Raw genomic sequence first — 22,702 nt, 5'->3', positions numbered from 1 at the left:
TGATCCATGAGGGTCTTAGCACATGGACCCCCCAGTTATGTGCATGTTGTTGGGTGAATGATCCATAGGGGTCTAGGCACCTGGACCCCCCAGAGATGTGCATGCTCTTGGGTGGGTGATCCATGAGGGTCTTATCCCCTGGACCCCCGAGATGTGAATGCTCTTGGGTGGGTGATCCATGAGGGTCTTAACACCTGCACCCCCCAGAGATGTATATGCTCTTGGGTGGGTGATCCATGAGGGTCTTATCACCTGGACCCCCCAGAGATGTATATGCTCTTGGGTGGGTGATCCATGAGGGTCTTATCACCTGGACCCCCCAGAGATGTATATGCTCTTGGGTGGGTGATCCATGAGGGTCTTATCACCTGGACCCCCCAGAGATGTATATGCTCTTGGGTGGGTGATCCATGAGGGTCTTATCACCTGGACCCCCCAGAGATGTATATGCTCTTGGGTGGGTGATCCATGAGGGTCTTATCACCTGGACCCCCCAGAGATGTATATGCTCTTGGGTGGGTGATCCATGAGGGTCTTAGCACCTGGACCCCCCAGAGATGTATATGCTCTTGGGTGGTTGATCCATGAGGGTCTTATCACCTGGACCCCCCAGAGATGTATATGCTCTTGGGTGGGTGATCCATGAGGGTCTTATCACCTGGACCCCCCAGAGATGTATATGCTCTTGGGTGGGTGATCCATGAGGGTCTTATCACCTGGACCCCCCAGAGATGTGCATGCTCTTGGGTGGGTGATCCATGAGGGTCTTATCACCTGGACCCCCCAGAGATGTATATGCTCTTGGGTGGGTGATCCATGAGGGTCTTATCACCTGGACCCCCCAGAGATGTATATGCTCTTGGGTGGGTGATCCATGAGGGTCTTAGCACCTGGACCCCCCAGAGATGTGCATGCTCTTGGGTGGGTGATCCATGAGGGTCTTAACACCTGGACCCCCCAGAGATGTGCATTCTCTTGGGTGGGTGATCCATGGGGGTCTTATCACCTGGACCCCCCAGTTATGTGCATGTTGTTGGGTGAATGATCCATAGGGGTCTAGGCACCTGGACCCCCCAGAGATGTGCATGCTCTTGGGTGGGTGATCCATGAGGGTCTTATCCCCTGGACCCCCGAGATGTGAATGCTCTTGGGTGGGTGATCCATGAGGGTCTTAGCACCTGGACCCCCCAGAGATGTATATGCTCTTGGGTGGGTGATCCATGAGGGTGTTAGTATCTGGACCCCCCAGAGATGTGCCTGCTCTTGGGTGGGTGATCCATGAGGGTCTTAGCACCTGGACCCCCCAGAGATGTATATGCTCTTGGGTGGGTGATCCATGAGGGGTCTTATCACCTGGACCCCCCAGAGATGTGAATGCTCTTGGGTGGGTGATCCATGGGGGTCTTATCACCTGGAACCCCCAGAGATGTATATGCTCTTGGGTGGGTGATCCATGAGGGTCTTAACACCTGGACCCCCCAGAGATGTATATGCTCTTGGGTGGGTGATCCATGAGGGTGTTAGTATCTGGACCCCCCAGAGATGTGCATGCTCTTGGGTGGGTGATCCATGAGGGTCTTATCACCTGGACCCCCCAGAGATGTGCCTGCTCTTGGGTGGGTGATCCATGAGGATCTTATCACCTGGACCCCCCAGAGATGTATATGCTCTTGGGTGGGTGATCCATGAGGGTCTTATCACCTGCATCCCCCCAGAGATGTATATGCTCTTGGGTGGGTGATCCATGGGGGTCTTATCACCTGGACCCCCCAGAGATGTATATGCTCTTGGGTGGGTGATCCATGAGGGTCTTAACACCTGGACCCCCCAGAGATGTATATGCTCTTGGGTGGGTGATCCATGAGGGTCTTATCACCTGGAACCCCCAGAGATGTATATGCTCTTGGGTGGGTGATCCATGAGGGTCTTAACACCTGGACCCCCCAGAGATGTATATGCTCTTGGGTGGGTGATCCATGAGGGTGTTAGTATCTGGACCCCCCAGAGATATGCCTGCTCTTGGGTGGGTGATCCATGAGGGGTCTTATCACCTGGACCCCCCAGAGATGTATATGCTCTTGGGTGGGTGATCCATGAGGGTCTTATCACCTGGACCCCCAGAGATGTATATGCTCTTGGGTGGGTGATCCATGAGGGTCTTATCACCTGGACCCCCAGAGATGTATATGCTCTTGGGTGGGTGATCCATGAGGGTCTTATCACCTGGACCCCCCAGAGATGTGCATGCTGTTGGGTGAATGATCCATGGGGGTCTTGGCACCTGGACCCGCCAGAGATGTGCATGCTGTTGGGTGGGTGATCCCTTCCATGGTGGTATTAGCACCTGCATCTCCTGAGATCAGTAGTTACCTGGAGACTTTGGTTTGGATCCAGTTCCTCAGCCATGCTCCAAGGCTTGTCATCGGGGATCTCCAGAAGGTGGCACTAGAGAGAGGCAGCTTTTCTATCTGCAGGAGGAGAGCTCATTTGCATAACTGTTTTCCCAGGGATCATTGTCCGGTTGGCAATCTCCACAAGGAAAGCATTACTCCACTTTGTGACAAGCGATAATTCAGCGGTGCTTATGGGGGCTGCTACTTCCCAAAGTCCAGTACAAAGGATTCTGCTCTGCACATTGTATGAACTTGTCCTCTACCCCAAGCGGGACCTTAGTGGGGCCCATAATAATGTCCGTCACCCCGATGTATCGTCCTCCGCCAGTCTGAATGGACTTGGGATGAAAGGAAGCGAATCCTGACTGCTAATTAGTATATAGCGCTGTTCGGGGATCCGTGCGACTCTGGCTCTCAACTCCGGCGCAGGCAGATTGTGGGCGCAGATCCCACGCGCTAAATCAGCCGATCAATATACACAAACAGGACGGCGGAGGAAAGCACTGCACTCAATCACCAGATTACCGCCCGAAATCTGCCGCTCACTGACTGCCTGCGACTTCAGGAAAACGATGACAACTGACATCAGAAAGGGACGGCAGCGCAAGAGGTTGTGAGGCAGCTGCACAGTGTCATATACAGAGGGTCTACAATCGTGGTGATTGTCTGTGGATGACGGGATTTCCAGACACCAAGGACAGTAATGAAAACTACTGAAAAAACCAACAACACACTATTCTATTAATAATGACATCTATTACTAATCCTGTACTGATCCCGAGTTACATCCTGTATTATACCCCAGAGCTGCACTCACTATTCTGCTGGTGCAGTCACTGTGTACATACATTACATTACTGATCCTGAGTTACATCCTGTATTATACTCCAGAGCTGCACTCACTATTCTGCTGCTGTAGTCACTGTGTACATACATTACATTACTGATCCTGAGTTACATCCTGTATTATACCCCAGAGCTGCACTCACTATTCTGCTGGTGCAGTCACTGTGTACATACATTACATTACTGATCCTGAGTTACATCCTGTATTATACTCCAGAGCTGCACTCACTATTCTGCTGGTGCAGTCACTGTGTACATACATTACATTACTGATCCTGAGTTATATCCTGTATTATACTCCAGAGCTGCACTCACTATTCTGCTGGTGCAGTCACTGTGTACATACATTACATTACTGATCCTGAGTTACATCCTGTATTATACTCCAGAGCTGCACTCACTATTCTGCTGCTGTAGTCACTGTGTACATACATTACATTACTGATCCTGAGTTACATCCTGTATTATACCCCAGAGCTGCACTCACTATTCTGCTGGTGCAGTCACTGTGTACATACATTACATTACTGATCCTGAGTTACATCCTGTATTATACTCCAGAGCTGCACTCACTATTCTGCTGGTGCAGTCACTGTGTACATACATTACATTACTGATCCTGAGTTACATCCTGTATTATACTCCAGAGCTGCACTCACTATTCTGCTGGTGCAGTCACTGTGTACATACATTACATTACTGATCCTGAGTTACCTCCTGTATTATACCCCAGAGCTGCACTCACTATTCTGCTGGTGCAGTCACTGTGTACATACATTACATTACTGATCCTGAGTTACCTCCTGTATTATACCCCAGAGCTGCACTCACTATTCTGCTGGTGCAGTCACTGTGTACATACATTACTGATCCTGAGTTACATCCTGTATTATACCCCAGAGCTGCACTCACTATTCTGCTGGTGCAGTCACTGTGTACATACATTACATTACTGATCCTGAGTTACATCCTGTATTATACTCCAGAGCTGCACTCACTATTCTGCTGGTGCAGTCACTGTGTACATACATTACATTACTGATCCTGAGTTACATCCTGTATTATATCCCAGAGCTGCACTCACTATTCTGCTGGTGCAGTCACTGTGTACATACATTACATTACTGATCCTGAGTTACATCCTGTATTATACTCCAGAGCTGCACTCACTATTCTGCTGGTGCAGTCACTGTGTACATACATTACATTACTGATCCTGAGTTACATCCTGTATTATACTCCAGAGCTGCACTCACTATTCTGCTGGTGCAGTCACTGTGTACATACATTACTAATCCTGAGTTACATCCTGTATTATACCCCAGAGCTGCACTCACTATTCTGCTGGTGCAGTCACTGTGTACATACATTACATTACTGATCCTGAGTTACCTCCTGTATTATACCCCAGAGCTGCACTCGCTATTCTGCTGGTGCAGTCACTGTGTACATACATTACTGATCCTGAGTTACATCCTGTATTATACCCCAGAGCTGCACTCACTATTCTGCTGGTGCAGTCACTGTGTACATACATTACATTACTGATCCTGAGTTACATCCTGTATTATACTCCAGAGCTGCACTCACTATCCTGCTGGTGCAGTCACTGTGTACATACATTACATTACTGATCCTGAGCTACATCATGTACTATACTCCAGAGCTGCACTCACTATTCTGCTGGTGCAGTCACTGTGTACATACATTACATTACTGATCCTGAGTTATATCCTGTATTATACTCCAGAGCTGCACTCACTATCCTGCTGGAGCAGTCACTGTGTACATACATTACATTACTGATCCTGAGTTATATCCTGTATTATACTCCAGAGCTGCACTCACTATCCTGCTGGTGCAGTCACTGTGTACATACATTACATTACTGATCCTGAGTTACATCCTGTATTATACCCCAGAGCTGCACTCACTATTCTGCTGGTGCAGTCACTGTGTACATACATTACTGATCCTGAGTTACATCCTGTATTATACTCCAGAGCTGCACTCACTATCCTGCTTGAGCAGTCACAGTGTACATACATTACATTACTGATCCTGAGCTACATCTTGTACTATACTCCAGAGCTGCACTCACTATTCTGCTGGTGCAGTCACTGTGTACATACATTACATTACTGATCCTGAGTTACATCCTGTATTATACTCCAGAGCTGCACTCACTATTCTGCTGGTGCAGTCACTGTGTACATACATTACATTACTGATCCTGAGTTACATCCTGTATTATACTCCAGAGCTGCACTCACTATTCTGCTGGTGCAATCACTGTGTACATACATTACATTACTGATCCTGAGTTACATCCTGTATTATACTCCAGAGCTGCACTCACTATTCTCCTGGTGCAGTCACTGTGTACATACATTACAGATCCTGAGTTACATCCTGTATTATACTCCAGAGCTGCACTCACTATTCTCTTGGTGCAGTCACTGTGTACATACATTACTGATCCTGAGTTACATCCTGTATTATACCCCAGAGCTGCACTCACTATTCTGCTGGTGCAGTCACTGTGTACATACATTACATTACTGATCCTGAGTTACATCCTGTATTATACTCCAGAGCTGCACTCACTATTCTGCTGGTGCAGTCACTGTGTACATACATTACATTACTGATCCTGAGTTACATCCTGTATTATACCCCAGAGCTGCACTCACTATTCTGCTGGTGCAGTCACTGTGTACATACATTACATTACTGATCCTGAGTTACATCCTGTATTATACTCCAGAGCTGCACTCACTATTCTGCTGGTGCAGTCACTGTGCACATACATTACATTACTGATCCTGAGTTACATCCTGTATTATACCCCAGAGCTGCACTCACTATTCTGCTGGTGCAGTCACTGTGTACATACATTACAGTACTGATCCTGAGTTACATCCTGTGTTATACCCCAGAGCTGCACTCACTATTCTGCTGGTGCAGTCACTGTGTACATACATTACATTACTGATCCTGAGTTACATCCTGTATTATACCCCAGAGCTGCACTCACTATTCTGCTGGTGCAGTCACTATGTACATACATTACATTACTGATCCTGAGTTACATCCTGTATTATACTCCAGAGCTGCACTCACTATTCTGCTGGTGCAGTCACTGTGCACATACATTACATTACTGATCCTGAGTTACATCCTGTATTATACCCCAGAGCTGCACTCACTATTCTGCTGGTGCAGTCACTGTGTACATACATTACATTACTGATCCTGAGTTACATCCTGTATTATACCCCAGAGCTGCACTCACTATTCTGCTGGTGCAGTCACTGTGTACATACATTACATTACTGATCCTGAGTTACATCCTGTATTATACTCCAGAGCTGCACTCACTATTCTGCTGGTGCAGTCACTGTGCACATACATTACATTACTGATCCTGAGTTACATCCTGTATTATACCCCAGAGCTGCACTCACCATTCTGCTGATGCAGTTACTGTATACATACATTACATTACTGATCCTGAGATACATCCTTCATTATACTCCAGAGCTGCACTCACTATTCTGCTGATGCAGTCACTGTGTACATACATTTCACTACTGATCCTGAGTTACCTCCTGTATTATACTCCAGAGCTGCACTCACTATTCTGCTGGTGCAGTCACTGTGTACATACATTACATTACTAATCCTGAGTTACCTCCTGTATTATACTCCAGAGCTGCACTCACTATTCTGCTGGTGGAGTCATTGTGTACATACATTACATTACTGATCCTGAGTTACATCCTGTATTATACCCCAGAGCTGCACTCACTATTCTGCTGGTGGAGTCATTGTGTACATACAGTGCCTTGCGAAAGTATTTGGCTCCCTTAAACTTTTCATCTTTTCCCACATATCATGCTTCAGACATAAAGATGCCAAATGTAAATTTTTGGTGAAGAATCAACAACAAGTGGAACACAATTATGAAGTTGAACGAAATTTGATGGTTATTTTAAATTTTGGTGGAAATACAAAAACTGAAAAGTGGGGCGTGCAATATTATTCGGCCCCTTAACTTAACACTTTGTTGCGCCACCTTTTGCTGTGATTACAAGTCTCTTGGGGTCTGTCTCTATCAGTTTTGTACATCGAGAGACTGAAATTCTCGCCCGTTCTTCCTTGGCAAACAGCTCGAGCTCAGTGAGGTTGGATGGAGATCGTTTGTGAACAGCAGTTTTCAGCTCTTTCCACAGATTCTCGATTGGATTGAGGTCTGGACTGTGACTTGGCCATTCTAACACCTGGATACGTTTATTTGTGAACCGTTCCATTGTAGATTTTGTTTTATGTTTGGGACCATTGTCTTGTTGGAAGACAAATCTCCGTCCCAGTCTCAGGTCTTTTGCAGACTCCAACAGGTTTTCTTCAAGAATGGTCCTGTATTTGGCTCCATCCATCTTCCCATCAATTTTACCCATCTTCCCTGTCCCTGCTGAAGAAAAGCAGCCCAAACCATGATGCTGCCACCACCATGTTTGACAGTGGGGATGGTGTGTTCAGGGTGATGAGCTGTTTTGCCTTTACGCCAAACATATCGTTTGGCATTGTTGCCAAAAAGTTCGATTTTGGTTTCATCTGACCAGAGCACCATCCTTCACATGTTTGGTGTGTATTCCAGGTGGCTTATTGCAAACTTTAAACGACACTTTTTATGGATATCTTTGAGAAATGGATTTCTTCTTGCCACTCTTCCATAAAGGCCAGATTTGTGCAGTGTACGGCTGATTGTTGTCCTATGGACGGACTGTCCCACCTCAGCTGTAGATCTCTGCAGTTCATCCAGAGTGATCATGGGCCTCTTGGCTGCATCTCTGATCAGTCTTCTCCTTGTTTGAGATGAAAGTTTAGAGGGACGACCGGGTCTTGGTAGATTTGCAGTGGTATGATACTCCTTCCATTTCAATATGATCGCTTGCACAGTGCTCCTCGGGATGTTTAAAGTTTTGGAAATCATTTTGTATCCAAATCCGGCTTTAAACTTCTCCACAACAGTATCACGGACCTGCCTGTTGTGTTCCTGGGTCTTCATGATGCTCTCTGTGCTTCACACAGAACCCTGAGACTATCACAGAGCAGGTGCATTTATATGGAGACTTGATTACACACAGGTGGATTATATTTATCATCATTAGGCATTTAGGACAACATTGGATCATTCAGAGATCCACAGTGAACTTCTGGAGGGAGTTTGCTGCACTGAAAGTAAAGGGGCCGAATAATATTGCACGCCCCACGTCTCAGTTTTTGAGTTTCCACAAATTTATAATAACCAATAAATTTCACTAAACTTCACAATTGTGTTCCACTTGTTGTTGATTCTTCACCAAAAAATTACATTTGGTATCTTTATGTTTGAAGCATGATATGTGGGAAAAGGGTGAATACTTTCGCAAGGCATTGTACACTACACTACACCTGTTCTCTCCACCTGCATAGAACATTATATTTACATTTACGGTATGTTCATTTTGACCTTCCTTATGTACAGGGTAACTGCCCAACACATGCATACAGGGCAGGTGCCTGATTCCAGCGATTTCTCTGTTATGTTTTAGAACTTGTTTCTCCGGTTGTTCTGGAGGAAACTTCAAGGAAACTTTAATTCCGGTGTATTGTAGAATTCCATAGAATTTTGATCTTTACCCTCTCGTACCTCTAAATCTTTTCATTTTTCCTACCTTTACATAACTAGTGAGGTCTCCCTGTTGTTTAGAATAGACTATACATGTATCACCATTGCACAATTATACAACATTTAATTGCCCCATCCTAATATTGAATGTCGCCCTTTGGAGGAATCTATTGATTTGGATGAGGATAGGTTACACTTTTATTTATTCTCCATCTCCGGGAATGCCGAGATCCAGAATACCTTCCTCTATGAGATGTGTGGATCCTCATGGGGCGGTTGTCATATTATCCGAGGGGGTCCGCTGGTGGATGACCCCTGTATTCACTTACATAAGACACAGACTATGACCTGGGATGATGATTTACACATGGAAGCGATGAAAGAGTCTTCTGTTATCACGATGGAAATGAGACCCAAGATTTGCATGATGTAGGGAAATCAGTCAGTAAAACACACATCACATGAACCGACCTGCTAAAGGGTCTGTTGGCATCACTGAGTATCGGGGGCAATATAGAGAACATGGGGATTTGGGTACCACCCTTAAGGGAACCTGTTACTTGTATAAATAAGTAACATTCTTACTCGGTATAAACGCCACTCTTCTCCCGAATCCGGCGATGTTTTTCTTGTCTTCCTGCGACTCTCCGTTCCTGAGATATGGTCTCCTCTTTCCTGCGTGCAAATCTAGTCTTGCTAGTCAAGTGGGAGTGGTCTTCAAAAAGCCAGCCCCACTAAAGAGCTTGAAACCATGCCTAGTTGGCTAACAAGACTAGATTTATATGCCTGATAGTCTTGGCCATATCTCAAGAATGGAGAGGCACAGGAAGAAAAGAATAGTAACGCCGGATTCAGGAGAAAAGGGGCTTTTACGCCAGGTACAAATAATATATATATTTAGACCAAGTGACAGGTCATCTTTAAAGAGATATTCACATCTAACATGATTGCATATCTCTAGGATTTGTCATCATTCATGATCGGTGGAGTCCAACCTTTGAGACCACTAATCCTGATGATGTAGGATGGCAGGAGAAGTTCCGGTCAGAATAATTTCCGAGATGATCTAACAAAGAGGATTTTATGCAAATCTTTTCCAAAGTGGGCATAAGCTTGAAGAGGTCATTCCAGTTAAAATATATATCATTTATCCCCGGGATAGGTGATAAATTCATGATTAGGGGAGTCCAACCTCTGGGACCACTAGAGATCACAAGATCTCAATAACCACCAATCAGATTCCAATTTTTTTAATGTTTCTCCTTGGTCTTTATGTCTCTAGCAGTGTAATGGCAGTGCCAGGTACTCTGCACATTTTTAGCTATGATTTTTAATCTTCCATTCCCAGCCCCCAATTGCAGCCAAACGGTCTTGTCGCTGATAAGAATATTTCATTGTTCGCTATGGAAAGCTACAAATAGCAGATACATTTCCCTTTATAGGAAACAATGGGTACGGTTTGTCATCAGCGACCAGCGTGCAGAATGTGTCGTGGCTTGTAACAAAAACAAAAAACTTCAGCTGTTTAGGTAGAGATTCAGCTGGTCTACATGATCATATGGGGAAAAATGTAGCATGAGATTTTTAGGGTTATGCCCAACGGCAGTCAGTGGGCAACAGGTGCATGTAGCCGAGGTGGCCATGTTGCCAGCATCAGCTAGTATCTGGGTAAGCTTACAATTTGTTCAAGGAAAAAAGAATGAGAGGCTGGCAAAGAGGGCATATTCCCAGTTATTGTGGCACAATGTCATGCTGGGTGAAGGAAAAGCAAGTGCACAACAATGGGGAGAGGGAGAGGGAGCCCAAACACTAGGAGAGTGGGGAGTGGAGATCCCTAGGCAGATCTAAAATCACCGTCTGCCCTAACCATCCCTATATAGGTTCTGCACCTATCGCCGAGCAGAAACGTAATCCCTGCCTGACCTTAGCGATAGGCCCTGGTTGGGGATCGCACTAGTCAGTCCCTACTACAACTAAAGAGGGTTGACAAACGAGGTTAACACTTAGCTTAAGAAGACAACCGAGATGTCATGCCAGCAATCCTCCAAGAGTCCTCCAAGAAGGAACTAACCGACTATTAGTATATCCAAGTAGACAGAGACAAGTAAGAGCCAACACCAGCACCATGCTGCAGCAATTGAATGTATGTAAACCTTCAGCACAGGTGTGTGATTAACAGCAGAAGGTGGAGGTAACTGTTGGGTCCTAGAGAGAGAAAGATATCGCTCCATAACAAAGAAGCAAAAATCAAGAAGGTGCTTAAGCTAATTGCAAAGACCTTCTACAGCCGGATCCCGGATGACTGTCTGTCACACCTGACACATATTGGCGGCTATGGGGACAATGGGGCTAGTAATGACGGCACTACTGAGCATATTTTGTTTTACGGGACATTAACATACTTGCGAACTGTCCTGATTTTTTCTGGGACTGTTCCAAATTTTTCCATATTATCCCATCAAATTCAGAGCTGAAGGAAGATGGCGCACCACTGGCCAGCTCTCTCATATTTACTTTTATGGGAGAAACCTTGCAATACCATTGTTGGCCACTAGATGCGCAGCACCTTTAATCAACTGATTGGCGGAGGTGCCATGAATCCGCCTCCACCCTTGATAACCTATGCTAAAATACTTGGCCACACAAAAAAGTGACCTCCAAAGGTGTCAATTGCAGGTGCTCTTTAGGATGACTTTTTGGTTGTCTGGCACAGATTTGTGCCAAAATTCCAGCCATAGAATGTTCCGCACACAGATGTACCCCAGACTGTATCTGGGCCCAAGGGGTGAATTTGACGTTATCATGGCCTTTTATCTTTATGTACCTTGTTCGATGGAACATTTGCCACATTCATTGAGGACAATGTGTCGAATGATCATATTCTCGAAACTATGGAACTGTCCCTCTATTTCACAGATCTGTAATTGTCCTGGGGGGGCGGCTTTACTGTCACCGCAGGAAACAAACCTCAACTATTCCTGAAGCTCAGTGACAAACCAAAGAAAGACCCTGCGAACGAATCCCAGACATCGTTATTACTCCACGCGCATGGTTATATGGATAGTGGCATAGTGGACGGATGGAAAGATAGGTCGAAACACATAAAACATATTTTCAGTGAAATAAGTACAAAGTTAGGTCACATACATTCATTTTATGAACCAGAATGTGAGGTACAAGCCATATTGCCTAATAAGGCATTTCCCCCTGACAAAGCATTATGCGAAACGCGTGTTAGTTCTGTTTGGAGGGTTAAATAACCATCACTTTAAATGGGAAAGCATTGCCTTTTACATACCACCTACTATATGGATATTTTCCTTAATTATTATGGGATATTGATTTTATCTGAGAAGTTGGTCGGTGGCAATGGCGACCTGCAGTAAGCAGCAGACGTCTGCAAAACTGTGGTACGTGTAAGCCTTGATCACTTTTCCCATTATGGATTGTTTCACAGACAACACTCATTTTGTTTTATCAGATTGTTTTCTGCTGTGAACCGAAAACTTCGGGTGTGAGCGCCGCTGTTTCTGCAGATTGTGGCTATCTGCCCACAACCATCACCCTGTGGTCTTAGATCATCGTAATCTTCATTACTGGTATACACAAACACAAACCAAAAAAAGTTACATAGTGCAATATCAAAGAAAAAAACAGATGTAGCGCCAGAATCATTATTGTATTTGCACTTTTTTTTTTATTTTTGCTCAAATTTTCCATTTTTTCTGTTTTTTTTTAATTTGCTTTTTCTTTTTATTTGATCATTTTTAATATATATTTTCTATGTGCTTACTTGATTTTATTTTATGTTCGCATTGTAGGTTCGGTTCGGGGTTTTCAGTTGAATAATCAATTGTGACTTTTTAAAAAGTTGCTTTTTTTACGCAACTGTACAGCAAAAGGGATTCTACGGTATGAACATTTAAAAAAAAATTTTTTGTGCAAAAATGTTGCCAGATTTTAGCAGAACAGGCAACTTTTTTATTGCTAAAGAATCACAAAAAAAGTTAAAAAATAAAGAGCGGTTTTGATTTTGAAGAATTTGGCACCAAAAACATCAGCGGATGCCACAAAACATACAAAAGAAAAATTTTCTAAAAAAAAAAAAAATAAACAAGGCCAAAATTATTGTTTTTTTTTATCCCAAAAGAGTCGTAACTTTTTTTTTTTTTGACAATGTAATAATAAAACATCTAAAAGATTCCAAAATTGCTGTTTTTGCATTTTTTTGTACCACATTCTACGAGCCATACTTTTTTTTTTTACTTATTCCTCAGCAATGTTGGGTGAGAGCTTAGATTTTGTGGGATGAGTTGAAGTTTTCACTATGACTTTTTGATAACTTTCATTCCATTTTTTTTTTCTTTTTTTAAGAGGTGAGATGATCAAAAAACAGCAATTCTGGAATGGTTTTTCTTTTTAAATTTATATGTCGAGTCGTTATGAACATGCCAATTACATGGTTTTCTTTTTAAGTATTTTTTGACTGAATATATGTCAAAAAATACATGTACACATATTTTATATAAAAAGTCACAATTGGTGAATTAGTCAAAAACATCCTGAATCCTCCAAACAGGCAAACACATCAAATAGACTTTTAAAAAAGCAGAAACTAAAAAAAAAAAAAAGAATGAGGCAGAAATGAAAAACACCAAAAAGTAGACAAAAAAAGAAGCCGAGTTGTTGGAGCCAATGAGATTCCTGAGCTCAGCGTTATATTTTGGCACCTGCTACATTGTATAATGAGAAAAATAATAATAATCTCAGACTTTCTCCAATTCCCTTGTCCCAGGAGAGCCCTTGTAGGTAGAGCCATTGTTGGATAACCGCGTGTTAGAGCCAAGTCTCGGCCATGCGTGTGGGAAGCGGCTCTTGTTTAGATGACGTCCCCCGCTCTCTACGTTGGAAAGCTTCTGTTTTTAACTCTCTTCGGAAGCAGGAACTCCCCATTGTTTTAGATCTTGTGGGAGAGATAACGTTTGTTATAGAAGAGGCCGAGTTTATTTAGATACACAGGAAACCGAAATGTGTGAAATCAGAAAGCGCCCGCCGGGATGGGAGGTGAACAATACTTGGTCCAAGCAAACTGGATTAAGTAAAGTCAAAACTTTCAGTTTGGGAAGTTTTTGAAAAGTTAAAAATTAGTAGGCAAGTCTATAATGATGGAGATAATTGATCGCACCTGGTGGCCCACTCTTGGCTCTTGAGAGAGCCCAAGAACGTTGTTGGCTATAACTCCCCGGCAATTTAGAAGTTAGTGGACAGGATGGTTGAAAAGAAACAAAATGGTAAACTCATTTTCATGAAAGTTAATCTTTTAGAGGAATCTCCACTTTAACATTAAGAGTCTGGCCTCACAGTGACCATTCTGCACCATCTCATTTGAGCTTGGAGACATGTGCAGAACGGTCACTGTATCGTTCTGCTGGGCCTTGTTGTGCCACAGACAATTTTAGCCTGTGCCATCACTTCTGCTGCTGCTTGAAGACCTGACGAAAAGAAGATAGATTGCCTTCCTGATCAGTTCCTGTCCTGGTCCTGTCTCGTTTTTTGCTAATCCACTTTGATCCCTCTCTCTCTCTAACCCCTTTCCCACCCCCTTCTGCTTCCGAGTACTCATCTGTACTTGATCGCTCAATTTTTGGCAGTTTTTCCTTTCCACCACCTTTGTGCGTGCATCCTGCAGATGCCGAGTGCTGATCAGTGATGTACATCACTGATCGGCATCCGTACTCAATATTGACGCAGACATTTTTTTCCTGTCCATTTTCCCCCCTCCCTTCACACTATCTCTGAGCGGGAGTCCTGCAGCCGCTGAACGGCTGATCAGTGACGCACATCACAGGTTCCCACAACTACCTGATGCTGATTCTATTTATATATTTAGTAAAAATTACTGTAGTATAAGAGAATTGCTATAGTGTATTTTGGAGCCTGGCTGTGTGCCCAAACAGTAGTTTTCCCCCACATATGGGGTGTCGGTGTACTCAGGAGAAAATGGACGATAGAACTTGTTCTGCAATTTCTCCTGTTACCCTTGTGAAAATGAAAAATTTGGGGCTAAAGGAATATTTTGTAGGAAAGAATAAAATGTTTATTTTTTCCTTCCACATTGCTTTCATTCCTGTGAAGCACTTCAAGGGTTGATAAACTTACTGAATGTGGTTTTGAGCACTTTGAGGGGTGCAGTTTTTAGAATGCTGTCACTTTTGGGTATTTTCTGTCACATAGGTCCCTAAAAGTCACTTCAAATGTGATGCGGTCCTTAAAAAAAAAAAAATTTTGTACATTTTGTTGGAAAAATTTAGAAATTACTGATCAACTTTTAACCCTTCTAACTTCCTAACAAGCAAAAAAAATTACGTTTCAAAGATGCCGCAGATGTAAAGTAGACGAGCGGGAAATGTTATTTATAAATTATTTTGTGTGATGTAACTTTCTGGTTTAAGGGAGTAAAAACTAGAAGTTGGAGAATAGCAAAATTTTCACAAAAAAATTCTCCAAATTTTTGATATTTTCACAAATAAACGCAAAAAACAAAATCAACCTAAATTTACCACTAACAGGAAGGCGAAAACCAGATGGGGAATGAAGGGGTTAAATTCTCGTGCCAGTTGGGTTTTTATTGCTATGATGCTGCAGATACCAAACAACAGATGCCACTATGGTCTCTTCAGTCTTATTACTTCTCAGCACCGAGTGGTGCTTTAAATTTCATCGTATCTCCGCCAGACACTAAGGGAATGTTGAAATACGGCACATGAACGGGTTCCTCCCCTGCGAGCAAACATATACATTTCTTCAGACAATGCCCTGGCTGCTCACCAGCGTTCTGCATCCTGAACCGCTGATCACAGATTATCCAACGGTGCTGTGTTTAAACAGCGCTCTGCCACAAAGAGCCCATTGTAATGCCAGCCGGGGAGATCCTTCAGGCTTTCTGAGCAGAGGATACATATAAAGTCTCATAAAACATTTTTTTCCACTTAAATTAATTTGAAACAAAAAAATGATATATTTTAGAAAAAAAAATCTCAGACCGATTTGCGTATGCAGCCCCCATGCATATTTGTCTTTGTGGTAACAAAGATTCTGCAGTTAGTTTCCTTTTGCCCTAAACATGTTCTTAGGCATTATACACTACCGTTCCAAAGTTTAGGGTCACCCAAACAATTTTGCGTTTTCCATGATAATTCATACTTTTACTAATCAAATGAGTTGCCAAATGAATTGATAATCTAGTCCAGACATTGACAAGGTTGGAAAAAAATATTTTTAGTTGAAATTATAATTTTCTCCTTCAAACTTTGCTTTTTGTCGAAGAATGCTCACTTTGCAGCAATTCCAGCATTGCAGACCTTTGGCAGTCTAGCAGTTAATTTGCTGAGGTAATCTAGAGACATTCCCCCCCATGCTTCCAGAAGCCCCTCCACAAGTTGGTTTGGCTTGATGGGCACTTTTGGCATACCATATGGTCAATCTGTTCGCACAACAGCTCAATGGTGCTGAGATCTGGTGACTGTGCTGGCCACTCCATTACAGATAGAATACCAGCTGCCGGCTTCTTCCCTAAATAGTTCTTGCATAATTTGGAGGTGTGCTTTGGGTCATTGTCCTGTTGTTGGATGAAATTGGCTCCAATCAAGCGCTGTCCACAGGGCATGACATGGCGTTGCAAAATGGAGTGATAGCCTTCCTTATTCAAAATCCCTTTTACCTTGTACGAATCTCCCACTTTACCAGCACCAAAGCAACCCCAGACCATCACATTACCTCCACCATGCTTGACAGATGGCGTCACACTCTTCCAGCATCTTTTCAGTTGTTTTCTGCGTCTCACAAATGTTCTTCTGTGTGATCCAAACGCCTCAAACTTGGATTCGTCTGTCCATAACACTTTTTTCCAATCTTCCTCTGTCCAATGTCTGTGTCCTTTTGCCCATATTAATCTTTTCCTTTTATTAGCCAGTCTCAGATATGGCTTTTTCTTAGCCACTCTGCCCTGAAGGCCAGCATCCCGGAGTCGCCTCTTCACTGTAGACGTTGACACTGGCGTTTTGCGTGTACTATTTAATGAAGCTGCCAGTTGAGGACCTGTGAAGCCTCGATTTCTCAAACTGCAGACTCTAATTTACTTGTATTGTTGCTCAGTTGTGCAGCGGGGCCTCCCACTTCTCTTTCTACTCTGGTTAGAGCCTGTTTGTGCTCTCCTCTGAAGGGAGTAGTACACACCGTTGTAGGAAATCTTCAGTTTGTTGGCAATCTCTCGCATGGAATAGCCTTTATTTCTAAGAACAAGAATAGACTGTCGAGGTTCACATGAAAGTTCTTTTTTTCTGGCCAATCTGAGAGTTTACTGGAACCAACAAATGTAAAGCTCCAGATTCTAAACTAGCTCAAAGGAAGGTCAGGTTTATAGCTTCTCTAATCAGCCAAACTGTTTTCAGCTGTGCTAACATACTTGCTCAAGGGTTTTCAAGGGTATTCTAACAATCCATTAGCCTTCTTACACAGTTAGCAAACACAAAGTACCATAAGAACACTGGAGTGATGTTTGCTGGAAATGGGCCTCTATACACCAATGAAGATATTGCATTACAAACCAGACGTTTGCAGCTAGAATAGTCATTTACCACATTAACAATGTATAGAGTGTATTTCTGAATCATTTAATGTTATTCAAAGTGACCCTAAACTTTGGAAAGGTAGTGTATATATATATATATATTCAAGGTGTTGCCATAGGGGGTCTTGTAAAATTAGTCACACATGAACAAGTGACGGCATGGTCTTGGGAACTGTTAGTCAGATAACTTAGATCACACCCGTTCAACCGCTTAGATTCCAGCGTCAACTGTAGCATCTAAGCAGTTATACAGAGGTAGGGAGTTCTGTCAACAACAGATTTATCACAGTAACGACATGGTCTTGGGAACTGTTAGTCAGATAACTTAGATCACACCCGTTCAACCGCTTAGATTCCAGCGTCAATTGTAGCATCTAAGCAGTTAGACAAAGCTCGTGACTTCTGTCTACAACAGACTTATCACCACTGTGATGGCATTGGCTTGGTGTTCTCTACTTGATGGTCTTGGAAACCTTGTGATATGTGGCATTAGATTTGATATTCCAGACCGCACATGGGACATGGCACAGAGTCTTCTTTTGTTTGCTTTTTTTTTTACCGAGCATTATGCCAATTCTTTTGAAAAAATCTGACGGACAAGAACTTATGTTGTGCAGGTCTGGACTATGTGACGTGGGTTTGTTGAGAGTATATAAAGTCTGGAGAAGGGGCAGTGTCTGTATACAGAGGAAATATTAACAGGAAAGCTGCAGAGACCGAGCTCATGTCCGAGAGGTGAAGGACAGGGGACTCGATTCTGTCAGTCGGCAGAATGTTTATCTTAGTATCAGGTAGGAATGTTGCTTCCTTCCTCGGCCTAAAGTCAATATCACCCGCCATTAAATGAACAGGTGTAATATAAAAATATATGTATTTAAAGAGTACTTCCCCATAAAAATGTAAAAAAATAATCAGTAAATACTAGAAACACAAGAAACTAATGTGCCACTGTCTGACCAAGCTAGATATAAGTGATGACTATGCCTGACCTTATGAAAGTGAACAGACCAAGACCTCTCTTAACCTATGGATATAGCAAGTGCCCAGCTGTGAGTAGAAAGATCATCAAGTTACCAGATGGCATCATGTCACATCAGAAATGTGACCCCTAGTGGCCTTCATTATGTAAAATTGAAATATAAGCTGTGAAAAAACCCTGGTCCCGTGAGCAGATTAATCTCCCATGTAATGTCTTCTATTTCATCCTGTGACTTCTAGACAAAGCGCAAGTTATGTAATAAATCCAGAATAAATGTCATGGCATATCACTTTTATAGGTACCACTTTTGTGCCAAGATAGGCAAAAAAAAGTTCATGGTGTTTGGAAAAGGTCACAATATCTCATCCTAAAGGGACAGAACTGATAAAGGTTCCTCAGGGGCGTCAACCTGCCTTCAGAGACCCACCCACGAGTAGATCCTTGACCCAGATCAATGCATACATTGAATAAATTATTATAATAATGTAATTTTTTTTCATCAGGCTGGACATGCCTCATTTATAGCATCTTCTAATACATTATATATGTTCTTTTTTTTTTCTTTCAGTGGTTTGTTTATCTGTACCTGATGAAATGCACCATCAGCATCTCCACTGTCATTCTTCTCATCCTCATCATTGCCTTCCATATCAAGGAGATCCAGGTATCCAAATCTACCATCGACTGATAATTGATTGGGGAAATAAAGGGTAATTCCTGGTACCACATGTAATTATATATTTGTGTAAGGGGGAAGAGGGTCATCTCATCCTAAACTTAGCCTTTTGGTAAAGGGGTGGAACCTTACACGAGTGCAGAGAGAATCCTTGAGTTATGCTCCACCCCTGCAGAACAAGCTCAAGTCAAGATATTGTATTACGTGTGCCTGGAGGGTTCCTCAGAGGCGTAAAGTTGGTTGCGAACACCTGAGGCAAGGGAAGAACTCTGTAACCTCCTAAAAGTGAAGGGTTAGCGCTCTTAGTCTCTTCCACCACTCCAGTATTGAACCCCATGCTTCCCAAGCACGTTCTATACTATAATACTGTTGTACTTCAAGGTTGCCTTAAAGATCTTTAATGGTCTTCATGGTGAAATCTGGCCAAAAATTTAAAAAATTAAAAAAAAGTTATACATTTCTTAACTTTTTTTTTAACGTTTTTTAAATAATTTGTATTGTTTTGTACGGTTTAATTTTATGTACTTGTTTTATTACCCTAAAGTGTGTAAGAATGAAAAAGTTATTAGAATATTACTGTTTTTACTTACAGGACAGTATGTCTTTGCTACTTCTTTCATAAAATTAAAAACGAGAGGAAAGGCAGGGAGATGTGGACATGATTAATTAGCTTCTCACTCTCGGTTGCTGCCTATATAGAGCGCAGCTGGAAAGGTGAGCTTGTCATCGGCTGCAGGGCTGTGCATAGGAGTCAACTAAGAAAATAAAGATACCAGAAAAAAAAAACTCGGTCACAGGAGCGCTGACAGAGACTCAAACACTAGGTGAAGTTTAACCACAACGCGTTTCGACGGAAACACCGTCTTCCTCGGGTGGGGGTAAAACTTTTTTTGCTGGTATCTGCTTCTGTCCTCCCCTGGAGGTGTTCGGCTGGAGTTGCGGTGGTGCTCGACACCCCCTCTTTCTTCCCTCTTGGCTGCTTCCTCAGCGCTCCCTTGAGACCGCCTTCATTGACCCTGAACTAAGAAAATGAAGCTCACTGACATTTGTCATCCAGGTCACCGCCTATGCAGAGCGAAGCAGCTGTTGACCAACTCCTCTCGACTGCTGCACTCTGCATAGGAAGTGGCGGCAGAGACCAAGATAACAAAGCCGGTTGCTTAACTCAATCAAGTTATAGTCCGCAGGGTGGGCTCCCACGCCACTTATGTGCCACCCAATATAGAGGAGATTCTCGAGCTCTAGTCCTCTTGAGTCATTAGACAGGGTTGAGGGAGCTCAAAGTTTTACCCTTCCCATAGAAGGTGGCTCTTGAAGGAACGTCCCCAATGCATCCATGCCCACGCTACGGCACTGGTGATTTTTTTATAAGCTTTATGATACTTTTTTTAGGAAATGTAAATTGTGAAAAATTCAAAGAAAAATAGGCAATTACGTTATAATTTCAGATTTGTGCACCAAGGCCAAAAGGGACGGTGAGTTCTTGGTGGTTTCTTTTGGCTGCAGGTTTTACTGCTTTTGCTTTTCGAAGTTGCACTAAACCCTGTACACACCGTGAAATATGAAGTGTCCTACTTTTGGAGGCCAAGCCCGATGGCTGTGCCAGGAGATCTGCCTGGTATATCTGCGTGCTAGTATCGAGGTACTTAATGTCCTGGCCCTGAGTCAATGTTTTATATTGACTTTTTGACGATTTATAGACTCGCCGAGGACAGAGGAATGAAGAACCTCGGCATTACCGTCAACTCTGAAAGAAATCCTCTGTTCATCTTGTCACTAACGATGCCACTTGGCTATGCAAACAGAGAGTAACAGCTGGTAGGGGCAAGTACCATCCTGTACCCTAATCCAGTGGGAATCCACATGGACAAAGAAGTGATTTGTACTTAACTGGACGCACATGCCACCTAATGAACACTTCTCAATGTGGAGATTGCAACTCCAAGAAGGACAAGTCATGGAATGATGGAAATCGTATACATCGTACTGATCTGCAAAGGATCAAAAATGCAAACAAAATTTTCAAAACAGGTTGTCTGAGTAATGTTCTGACACGTCAAATGCACTTTGACAAATCATCTAGATCGGCTGCTGGCAGCTCCCGTGTAATCACCGACCAATGATGTCCGAGATTTGCCCTCTCCTTTCATCGGAGGAAGGAGGTGCTAAGGAGTATGATAGCTGTTGGCCGACAGCTATGTAATGTATATAGAATATGACTAGATGTTATCGCCAACAAAGAGCAGAGCTGTCAATCACTTAGAAGCGCCACCACTGCTGAGATGCTCAACAGTGTAAACAATGGGGTCATCGCAGATGTCCTTTTAGGATCGCGTGTCCTTCTAATACCACATGTTTATATGTCATTCTTAGAGCCTCCCGGAATTATTATAGCCCCGCCATATAACCGTGATGGAATTACCATGGTTGTGCCTTCCATCTGCTGTATTTGCAATCAACATCTCATTCGATAGATCACCAGGGGCCATTATAAGCGAATAAGAGGGTATTAACCCTGCTGTTGTCTTCGGTCTGGGGAGACCGATTTTGAACTTTGGTATTTTTGGGGGGTGTTCAAGATGCGGTTCTGAAACTTGTGGTTGATTGACTTAAATGAGGATGGATCGGTCAGCCACGGGTTTCAGAGCCGCATCTTGAATATTTTAAAGAATATTGAAGTTGAAGGTCGGTCGTTTTTGACCGAAGACAACAGCAGGGATAAAGAGCCTCTTCCTACAGGACATATTCACTTTAGATTAGGCCATTTTTAGCTTATTGCCGCAGTACACCCCAAAACAATGAAAAATTGCTCAGATACGCCCTCACGGTATAATAGGAGGTGTTTGACCTCTGGGACCTCCCACGATTCTGAAAATCAAGAGGTACAGCAACGTTTTATTACTGCAAAGCTTTGAGGCTTTAGCTTCCGAGCAGCGCTCCAACCTCTGGCTGTAAACTGGGAAAGGATAACACCAGCAATGTAATTTGGTGTGTGACGCCATTGTTTGTTATTTATTTCTGTTGATGGACCTGTTATTAGGAGTTGTTTTTTTGCGTGATGATCTGAAGATTTTGTAGGTTGACTTTAAGGTACATGCGATGTTCCAAATGCTTTTTACTGCATTTTTGAAGGGGAGTTACAGCCATCAAAGAACAATAATTCCGCAATTTTTTCTCTTATTGTTATTTATAGATTTTCATACATCAGATTTTTAACAGATGCAAAGATATAAAATATGTCTATTTTTTCTTATATAGATCTGTAATGTCTGCTGCAGTGCAGTAGCAAACAACCTCCACCAGGGGTTGTGGGTGAAGCCAAACAGGTACATTCACAGAGAAACCACAGAGCAGCAGGCGAGAACCGCTAGGTGGCAGAAGAGTAGTCAGAAAAGCCGGGTCAGCAACAGAGAGGGAACGAAGTACCAGAGGTCAAAACAAGCCAAAGAAGTCAGAATCGGTCGGGAGCAGGAAAGCCAAAGGCGGAACACAATCAAACAGGTCA

The 22,702-nt window shown here is 43.1% G+C and overlaps 1 protein-coding gene across 1 annotated transcript in view; it reads left to right on the top strand.

Moving 5' to 3' along the window:
* KCNN4 (potassium calcium-activated channel subfamily N member 4) overlaps positions 1-22,702 on the top strand; it is a 44,058-nt gene that overhangs the window by 2,608 nt on the left and 18,748 nt on the right. Inside the window, exon 2 of the mRNA XM_069742421.1 lies at positions 19,090-19,185. Coding sequence (XP_069598522.1) covers positions 19,090-19,185 — 96 coding nt within the window. The remainder of the gene's footprint in view (positions 1-19,089; positions 19,186-22,702) is intronic.

Source organism: Ranitomeya imitator, chromosome 10, assembly GCF_032444005.1.
Source record: "Ranitomeya imitator isolate aRanImi1 chromosome 10, aRanImi1.pri, whole genome shotgun sequence".
Taxonomy (NCBI): Eukaryota; Metazoa; Chordata; class Amphibia; order Anura; family Dendrobatidae; genus Ranitomeya; species Ranitomeya imitator.
Note: the sequence above shows the minus strand (reverse complement) of the source record. Positions and strands in the feature narration are given on the sequence as shown.